Source organism: Quercus robur, chromosome 6 (genome assembly GCF_932294415.1).
Source record: "Quercus robur chromosome 6, dhQueRobu3.1, whole genome shotgun sequence".
NCBI classification, from domain to species: Eukaryota; Viridiplantae; Streptophyta; class Magnoliopsida; order Fagales; family Fagaceae; genus Quercus; species Quercus robur.
This window is the reverse complement of record NC_065539.1, coordinates 37,584,430-37,593,700: the sequence shown is the minus strand read 5'-3', so window position 1 is coordinate 37,593,700 and position 9,271 is coordinate 37,584,430. Positions and strand designations below refer to the sequence as shown.

Genomic DNA, 9,271 nt, shown 5'->3' with positions numbered 1-9,271 from the left:
AACAAAAACTTATTAAGCCAAAAAGCCAGGAAACCGGCCCACCTCACTTCCTTATCTTTTTCACGAGAGAGGGTCATCACCCATCTCCCCATCCTAGCCGGCTTACCACCAGAAGAGGCGGAGCGACCACCAAAATGACCAAATAATTTTTCTTCTACCACGAGATCCTCACCAGAAAGGTTAATATCAAAGGGATTCTCTTCACCAAACACCGGGAGGAGGAAGTTATTAACCACATCCTCCAAGGTGATCGTCAATTCACCAGTAGAAAAGAAAAAAGTATGAAGGGAAGGACACCAACGACGTACCAGATGCCTGAGCCCTTTGGCGTCTCTGAAACCCTCAAGGTTTCTGGAAATAGCCACTGCCTTTAGGATACCGACGTGCTCCAAACGACCCACAAACTCAGCATCAGACAGTTCCTTGTTTACCCATATGGACCAACCCTGAATCTTTTCCGGAACAAAATCAAAGAAAATAGGAACCGCCTCTCGGATTTCTTGTCTGATATGGAGATCGAAAATCTCTCTAGGGTCAAGAACTGGCGGAACCAGCGAAACCCGCTTGGCCAGAAAACATCCAAACGTGAGGGGATGGAGGAGCCTCACCATGAGATATATGAGGAAAAAATAAACTGAGAGAATACCAAGGATCCCGTAAAGGGAAGGCCGGACGTTCAATAACCTCATGAGAATCACTCGGAGCAGAACCAGAAGAACCTTCACCCTCAGAAGGACTGGGAGTACGCTCTCTCCTCTTTCGAGAAGAAGAAGAAGCCATGGAAACAACACGCACTATGAGAAGAAAAGAGATTGAAAGTGCGAAAGGGAGGAAGACCAGAGTAACAGAGAAGAAGAGAAAAAGAAAGAGAAACACAAAGAGTGAAAAACTCAGAGAAGCAAAGTGATAAGATGAAAGGGCTACAATAAAGCCGCAAATAGCAGTTGGGGAAAATAGTTTATGGAAAGACGCGCCAGTTGCCAGGAAATTTAATTTGAAGTAGGGATTAATTAGCAGTTATTAATGAGAAATAACGGGAAACGAGAAAAAGTGGGTAGAGGAGTTTTACCTCAAATACCCAACTGCCACGTCCCGTATAAAGAGGAAGCTGCAAAAAGTAATAATTATAAAGGAATGCAACACGCAAAAAGGAGGTGACTAAAAGCAGCAGAAAAGAGCTGGGATCCCAAGTAAAGAGGAAGGGAACCCAGTAGAAGTTGAAAAAAAGGGGGATACCACGAAAATCTTAGGAAACCTAAATCACTCACGCGTGGGTTTCAGGCAACCCACGAGCTCGAGGGGCTAAATGTTGAGGTCTGAAAAGAAAGGGTCATAATAAAATAAGCCCAAAACAGAAGAACAAGTCAAGCCCAAAAGGAAAAATTCAGGCTAAGCCCAAAGCAATAGATACGGATGACTCATGGGGGAATAAAAGGAAGGCCCAGAGGATCCTGAAGCCCAGAAAAGAAAGAAGCATCCAAAAAAGAAACCACGGCAAAGTATAAAGAAGCAAGGATCCTCAATAAGCGCAGATCCCTTCAAGCACAAATAAAAAAGGAAGACTGGGACAGATCGATAGAAAGAAGACAGAAGAAGAAAAACAAGAAATAAAAGCAAAAGACGCGAGCGACCTCTCAATGGCACAGACAGAAAAGGACCTCGGGGAACCAGGACAGGGAAGAAGAATGGTAACAAATGACTTTCAAAAATGGCAGAACAGGATTCCGCCTAAAAAGGAAAGAAAGGGAAAAGAGGAAGACGCCAGAAATGGGGATGCCGAGAAGGGCATACCTCAGCACGTTCCAAAGAGGATGGCCAACCAGAAGCTTTCGAAGGAATCAGAACCAAGAGAAGGAAAGAATGAGAGAAAACGGAAAATGGACTTACCGAGACGATGGAGACAGAACATGCTCTGTTTGCAAAAGAACAAAACAGGGGAACCAACGGTTTCCCGGGACGCTCAGAAAACTCCATTATAAAATGAGGGGATGGGTTGTGAAGAAGGCAGCGAGAAAAAAAGAAAGAAACACAAGAAAGAAGAAATTCTCTAGGAAAAACTATCAGAAAAATCTGTGCAGAAAGAAAATACTAAGGGAAAACAAATACTGCTTCCCGATATCCTGTAAAGGCCACTATTGCACATACTCGAATTCAACGAGAATCAAACTTTGCAAGTTTTGAAGACTGAAATAGCCATTCAAGACTGTAATTTTTGAGCTTGATTGGACCTTGTATCACGTCCTAGTGAGCTTTCTGTAATCAAACAGATAATGTATTAATGAAATACTGTTTCATAATTCCCAGGATCCTCACAGCACTTTTTTTTTTTCGTCTCGCTAATCCTGTTTTTCTTTCTTTCTGAACTTACGTTGTTAATTTTTGGCACTCTTCGATATCCTTGTTTGTCATTTTTTCTGTATATTGTCAGGAGTATTCTCTGCATTCACTTGATTCTTAAACAGCTTGTTAGCTGCGGTGAGTCAAGGCCCGGTCCACCAAATCCTTTCCTTTTCATTCAGGCCCGGGATCCTTGGGCCTGAGTATCCCGAAAAAGGCACTCTCACAACCCACCACTGAAATTAATTTTTTGCTCACTATTAATAGCCACTAATAATTGGCACCTAGAATTTGTTGCGGAAATAACATTGCTCTTGGGGACCTTAGGAACCCACATTGAGATATAATTGAAGTATTTGATTCCAAAAAAAAGGTATGGAAAAATTTATTAAAAAAAAGAGTCAAAAAACAACTTACTTTGCTTTTTGGTGAAATTTTTTTTACTGGAATTGTGCTAAAATATATTTGTACTTTGAAAATGTGAGATTTTAAAAAACTATATATAAAAAAAAACCTATTTACAACCTCAAACGTCATTTTATCTATTTTATCAACCCATTTCACGACTCACCCAACATCACAGTTTCTATGTTTACATATAACTTATTAAAATAATATAAACTATACTAACAAATAAAATAATCACTTTTATGAGGATAGAGAAGAGAGAAAAGAGAGAGTTTAATTGGTTTATAAGAGAGAGTCAAATAAAATCATACTATTATACAACATATATATATATATATATATATATATCAGCTGTCTTATCTTATCCAAGTTCAAACAAAGAATTGAAGAAAAAGAAAGCCTTTTCATTTTTCAAGAATAAAAAAAAAAAAAAAACAAGAAAAGGTTTTTGTTTTTTTTTTTTTTTGGAAAAAAAGAAAGAAAAAACAAAAGACTTGTAGGAGTAGGTCTAATCCAAGGCTCGAAGCGGGGCTCGTGCTTGCCCTAGCGCTCATTTCGGATTTTCAAACTGAAACCTTTTTTTTTTTTTTGAGAATCTTCAAACTGAAACCTGAAAGAGGGATTTCCAACGTTTGAATTAGGCTTTCTCTTTTCTCGGGATTTGAAATTCCGCGCGAACATGGAATCCGATGGTAACTAATTTGTACTCAACTCTCTCTCTTTCATTTCATAATTCATACCCTAATTTCTTCTCTTATCAAACGAATTTGGATTTTCGTAGTCTTCGAATTCCCAGTCTACTATTCCAAAACAAGTCCAATCTCTTTCAAAATTACTGCGTAATTACCATTTTCAGCCTCTGATTCTCTCATAAAAAGCAAACTCGGAAAACCAGGGAAAAGCGATTCTTTTTCTTTCTTGGTGTTTGGAATTCCTCTGAATTGAACGTGAAATGTTTTTAGGGCAAAGAGGTTCTAGAAAACCCCCGGCCATGCTCAAATCTCTGTTGAGCAAGCGAGACAAGATTCAAGAAGAGCTCCGCATCATCGAAAAGCAGGTAATTTGATTCTGGCTGTTTGGCTGCTAAGAAAAGTAAAAAGAAAGTAAAAAAAATCTTTCTTATAATTTTTTTTTTTCCTTCTTATTTATGTCTCTTTATAACAAATTGCAAAAGTAAATTAATTTATTAAAATTTCCTATTTATTGCAGTTAGCCTATATACATGTATGATTTGCTAGTGTACAATTTTGATGAGCTATGCTAAAGGCTAAATATTAGTGTTGTAAATTATATAGGTGTATGAGTTAGAGACAAGCTACTTGCAAGATTCGAGCTATTTCGGGAACGAAATGAAAGGTTTTGAAGGGTTTCTTTCTTCATCCAAGAACACAACAAAGTAATTGAATTCTACACCTTTTTGTTTTTAAAATGTATTGTTTGTTGATATGCATGCATTTATAAACATATGTATAAAAAGAACATGTTTCATTTAGCCTCTTTATGCCCACAACAACTAATTATTTCAGTTTTCTACTAGTGTTTTTAAGTTTTAACTTTAACTTCAGCTCTATTTATTGGGCTGAGCATGATATGAATTATTTGAAATTAATTGAATGAACAGTTCATAGAAAAACGGAACCTTTTTGTATTAATAAGCATAGATACAAGCACTGACACAACACGGGACATGAATTCTTGAAAAATTAGGAGTCGACATGGTGGAGATAGATACACCAATTAATTAATTAAATACTATAAATCTTTAGGTATATATATCAAAATCTTTAATAACATATCTAATATCAAAGAATATTTTTTAATTAAATTATTTTTTTCCTTTCAATGTGCTGAGAACACTCATGCAGGATTCTCTAGGATTTTGAAGTGTCTGCGTTTTCATAGATCGTATGATATGAAAATAGAGGTCAATGAGTAGAGCATTATGCATTAGTGGATGCAATCATTCGTTTGATTGCAAACTGCCCCACATTATGTTGCTTGTAGCATCCAATAGTTTAACAATATGTGTGAACCAATTGATAATTGCAAAGCTTGAAACCAAAAACTGTAAGTGGTTAGGTGCTCAGCCTTATGCATATGGGTAGATTAAAGTTATACTTCCATATCACCAAGCAGCGCCACTTAGTGTGATGATTTGCATTTGTTTTAAAAGAATTATCTGTTTTTATTAATTTTTAGTTTAATTGAAATTACTAATAGCAAAGTGACAGAGAACTCAACTTATCATAGTGTCCTAATGCATCTATGAATCAGATTCAAATCTCCTGATTGGCTGATTGTTACAAAGTCTATTTTGTAGGATAGCCTTGATTTACTCTCTCTTCTTTATTTCTTTCTTTCTTAATTGTCTTAAAAAAATGGTTACTTTTACACAAATATGACCTAAATGTGCTTCTGTATAAAATCACATTGTTAACCTTGAGTTAGGTTTCAGTGGTTTTTTTTCTTTTTCTTGGTGGGGTTGGCCATCAGCAGTTGGAATGTTGTCCAACCAAACTGTAAAATCTAGATAGAATATCACGAAGGACCTATTCATAGTTGATGAATAGGTCAAGAAAAGTTGAAAAATCATTATATGAAGCTGTACGATATGTTGGAAGATTATTAGTAAATGTTTAAATTTTGGGAATACTTTTGGAACTAAAGATTCTAGAAGCATTGATGTTTAGAAAGGAGGGAATTGTTGACAGGTGGAAGAAAAAAAAGAATTATAGTAGCCGGTGTATGCACAATAGCATTTGGATATGCTGATTTTAGATTTATCTTGATATCAAATGCAATATGATCATGATACATATATGTATTTTAATCTAATGGTATGATAGTAAAGTGAAATTATTAGACTTTTCTTAGGATTTCCTCATATGCTGCCACATCAGTTTTTGAAAGTTCTGGTTTCTGTGCCAGAACTTTTAATTTTCAGATTTGTAAAGAGTATAGCTTGGTATAGGTTAGTTGAAACCAATTAGAAGGAGAAGAAAACCTTGAAAGTGGACTTGTCCATGTGAAAACAAACAAGTAAAATTAAACTATCAAAGAGTTTTACTGGACTAAAGCAACCAACTATTCAGATTCTGATTAAATTGTATTTAGGTTTCTTGGAAATAAACTATAATTAAATTCTGTTGGGTCATTTCTACAAACCCACTGGCTTGGATTTATTTATTTATATTTATTAATTAAATATTTATTGTATATTATTTTTTTTGCATAACCCCTGTGTTGCTTGGGACTAGTATTTTAAAACCTGAAATCTGGAAGCTTCTGAAATTGCCCATTCTTTGATTCTAATTCTGAAATATCTTGTAATTTGCAGTTAATATATGGACTTTTTCCCCCCAATTTAGTATTTCTATGAAACTTCAATAGCAGGATTGATGAATTGATTTGTTAATTCCACCCATATTATGATGATGGTGTTGGTGCTTATATATAAGGTCCTTTTACCTCTGTATATTTTCTTTGATAGTTAACTAAATATAAGTGTTAAATGTTAAATTGTGACTTCTGAGTGGATTTTTTTGACAAATGTTTGTCCTGCAGCTTAAAGAGATCGAGGAAATTCCAGCCTGAAGATCGATTCTTCTCGTTGTCTTCAGTTACCTCACCAGCAGTATGTACTAAATTTCATATTATATTTTGATACAACTTCTGCTAGATCAAACAGAATTATGGTGTGGTGGTGCTAGAAACACTCGTGTTATACCAAGAGCCTAATGTTTTTGTGCACCTATAACTGCACATCCTTCCCTTTCATGAATATATGCTTAGATGTAGAGCGTAGTTGGGGCTTGCACCCACTACATACAAGCTGGCATTGGCTGACGTTATATGGAAGATAAAGATTGATCTTGAATCACATTAAAAAGTAGTGCTGGTCAGATCCAGTAAGCATAACTTGTTTGCTCATCCGCCTAGAGTGGGGGTAGACTAGTTAGAGCTGCACCTGTTTGGGCTGGAATAGGATGAAGTGAGTTGAAGTCTGTGAGGTGGTGCAAGGAACTTTATTTTTATTTTTGGAAATACTTTGTGCACTTTGTCATTGTTGATAAGATGGAACTTAAGGAATGTTTTATAAAATAAGCCTTAAAGGCATTGAATGTGAAATTGATTTCTTGTTTAAGTAGTTGGGACAAAAAAGAAAAGGGGTGGGGTTGACCAATAATCAGACTGCATGCTGTTCAACTCAGAAATGATCCAATTCAAATAAAGCTTTGGAGATTGTAGAAGTGGATTCAAAGTAATAATCCCTAGGAAATATTAGAATTGTTGTGTTAATACTTTCTTTTTATATCCCACTCAGTTTGGGAATCTATGCTCATAAATTTAACTGTAAGAGCATAAAACTTAATGTGGAAACACCATTGGGTGATGCAAAATGAAAAAAAAGATTGTCACTTGTTAGTCATTAGCCTATATGTATCATATCAATCTTTTTCAACCTATTTGTTGTTTACAACATTGATTTAAGATAAGCCATTTCTCAGGCCTGGTAACAGAAAAAAATGGCTTTGTTTATTTTCATCCACTGCTATCGGCTAGTCATTTTTACTCTGGCCACTTTCTTTGTTATGTTGCTTTCCTTTTTCCTTCTCAGAAAGAATTTGCTTCCCTTTTTCTGCTATATCATGTTTGTGCAACACTGTTTATTCTGTTTTCTGCCAGAAGCTGAAAATATAATGAGGCTGCATCTCAATTCTCACATGTGGTTGAGATATAATATCCAGATTTAACAGGACTGATCTCTTCACTTGTTGCTTCTGTTCAGGCTGAAGAACTTGGATTCGGATGTGATGGTAAGCCCACACTGATTATTTTACAAAATGTATCTCCCTTGACATGAATAGGTTAAAAATATTTTCTTTTCTTAAAAAAAAATGTTTAATCTCTTCTTTCTGTTCACTGCAGATGGAAGATCTGATTTTGGTCCAGGTCGGTTGAAGGGCAGAGGCTTCCCCACCAATGGGCCGTAAGTGCACCTTTTCATCATAATTTGCTGAAGTACTAAAGAGACATAGGGGGAACAAAATCATCATAGATGTTTAAGAAACATAATAATTATAAAAAAGGAAACATAATAATTAGTTGAATTCTACATTTGTGAAAAGTTGTTTCTGCATCTTCAATGCATAATCCAAACCATGTTTTAGGGGGAAACCAAAGAAAGGCAGAACAGCATCAAGAGATAGAAAGAGAAACAGGCCATCAACTGAACAAGATTTCGATGATGAAGAGGATCCTGATTCGAGCTTGAGATAACCTGCATCAATTGGAGAGCTTTCAATGTAAACATCCAATGAATTTCAGGTTATAAGAGTTAAAAGGGAAGCTGGGTTGTATTGTAGTCTAGAAAGTTTCTCTTTAGGTCATGCTGACTAGGTTCCTTTAGGATGGCTATGTTGCATGAGTAGCCTGTCATGAGCAATTAGATGCTGCCCTTAATTTATGCAAAAATATTTCTCACTTTAGGGTTCTTATCCCATTCTGTTTCTTCATGTTAAGTTGTAATTGTTGTGAGTGTTGTAGTCAGAATTAGGAAGAACAGAAAATGAAGAGTAAATACATATGGTTGTAATTGAAAGTGTTATTCCATTGCCATAGGCAAAAATCTTTTAAAAGTAGAATTGAAAGAAAAATGTTGGTTTTTGATTGTCTAAATTGATCTCAGAAAAAGTCAACATGATTGGCTTATAGGTCGTGTTAGTTGAATGGTTCTTCCTTTCCTTTTTTAAAAACTTTTTTTCTCCTTCTCTGGTGGTGGATCATGGTTCTTGGTTGGATCAGGCAAAAAGGTTCAGAGTTAAGCAATCTGACTCTGGAAAGTGCTTACCAAAAGAAAACTTCACCCGTGAAGGGTTCTTTTTTCTGTTCCGTTTTTTTATTTTTTATTTTTATTATTATTTTTTTTTATTTGTCTGATTTAAGTTTACGTTCATTTGGCAGTTTGCTTTCATCAGTAAAATCTAAAATGCATTTGTTTTCAGTCAAATAGCTTTAGCAGTTGCAATTGGCACTTGGCAGTGTTCTCTCTTCTTTCTCCTCACTGGCCTCTCCTTTTCTTGAATGCCATATCCCTTGCCAATGTTTTTTTACTGCATGAGATCTCCATATTTCAGTCTCTTCTTAGCCCTCAAACCTCAGGTAAGCATCTCAACGGTTATTATGCTGTCACCCTTTTCTCCTAAAATCTCTCTCTCTCTCTCTCTCTCTCTCTCTCTCTCCTTCCCTTTTTCCCCTGTTTTTCTAAAAGATACATTTGAAGTTCATGATGCATGTTGGTTTGAACAAAAGTGGATTTTGTGCGTTCGATTTTTTTGAACAATATGGTCTGTTTACTTGTCTAAGAGCACTTGCAGCAGTAGAGCTAAATAACTATATAGCTATTTTAGCTCCACCAAAACATCAAAAAGAAGCATGTAGCAGTGGAGCTATACTTATTTTTTTTAGCTCCATTGCTACAGTGCACATCTATCTATAGATGTGCACTGTAGTTGAGAGCTAAAAA

General features: G+C 35.7%; 1 protein-coding gene across 3 annotated transcripts; it reads left to right on the top strand.

Annotated features, from left to right (window-relative positions):
* The first annotated feature begins 3,173 nt into the window (after positions 1-3,173).
* On the top strand, positions 3,174-8,416 carry LOC126688638 (chromatin modification-related protein eaf6). 3 transcript variants are annotated; one of them, XM_050383404.1, is made up of 8 exons: positions 3,174-3,320; positions 3,356-3,437; positions 3,708-3,802; positions 4,041-4,141; positions 6,310-6,379; positions 7,535-7,562; positions 7,675-7,735; positions 7,917-8,416. In XM_050383404.1, exons 2-8 carry the CDS (start codon positions 3,425-3,427, stop codon positions 8,023-8,025), a joined length of 477 nt encoding a protein of 158 aa, XP_050239361.1. In that variant the 5' UTR covers positions 3,174-3,320; positions 3,356-3,424; the 3' UTR covers positions 8,026-8,416. The 3 variants fall into 3 exon arrangements, with proteins under 3 accessions (XP_050239361.1, XP_050239360.1, XP_050239363.1); XM_050383403.1 differs by having other exon boundaries at positions 3,282-3,437; XM_050383406.1 differs by lacking the exon at positions 3,174-3,320 and having other exon boundaries at positions 3,327-3,802.
* The last annotated feature ends 855 nt before the right edge of the window (positions 8,417-9,271 follow it).

Excerpts from the sequence above, each read along its gene's own strand:
- LOC126688638 (XM_050383404.1), top strand. Across the intron at positions 3,803-4,040 it reads TCCGCATCATCGAAAAGCAG|GTGTATGAGTTAGAGACAAG; the intron begins GTAATTTGATTC and ends TAAATTATATAG. Across the intron at positions 4,142-6,309 it reads TCATCCAAGAACACAACAAA|CTTAAAGAGATCGAGGAAAT; the intron begins GTAATTGAATTC and ends TTTGTCCTGCAG.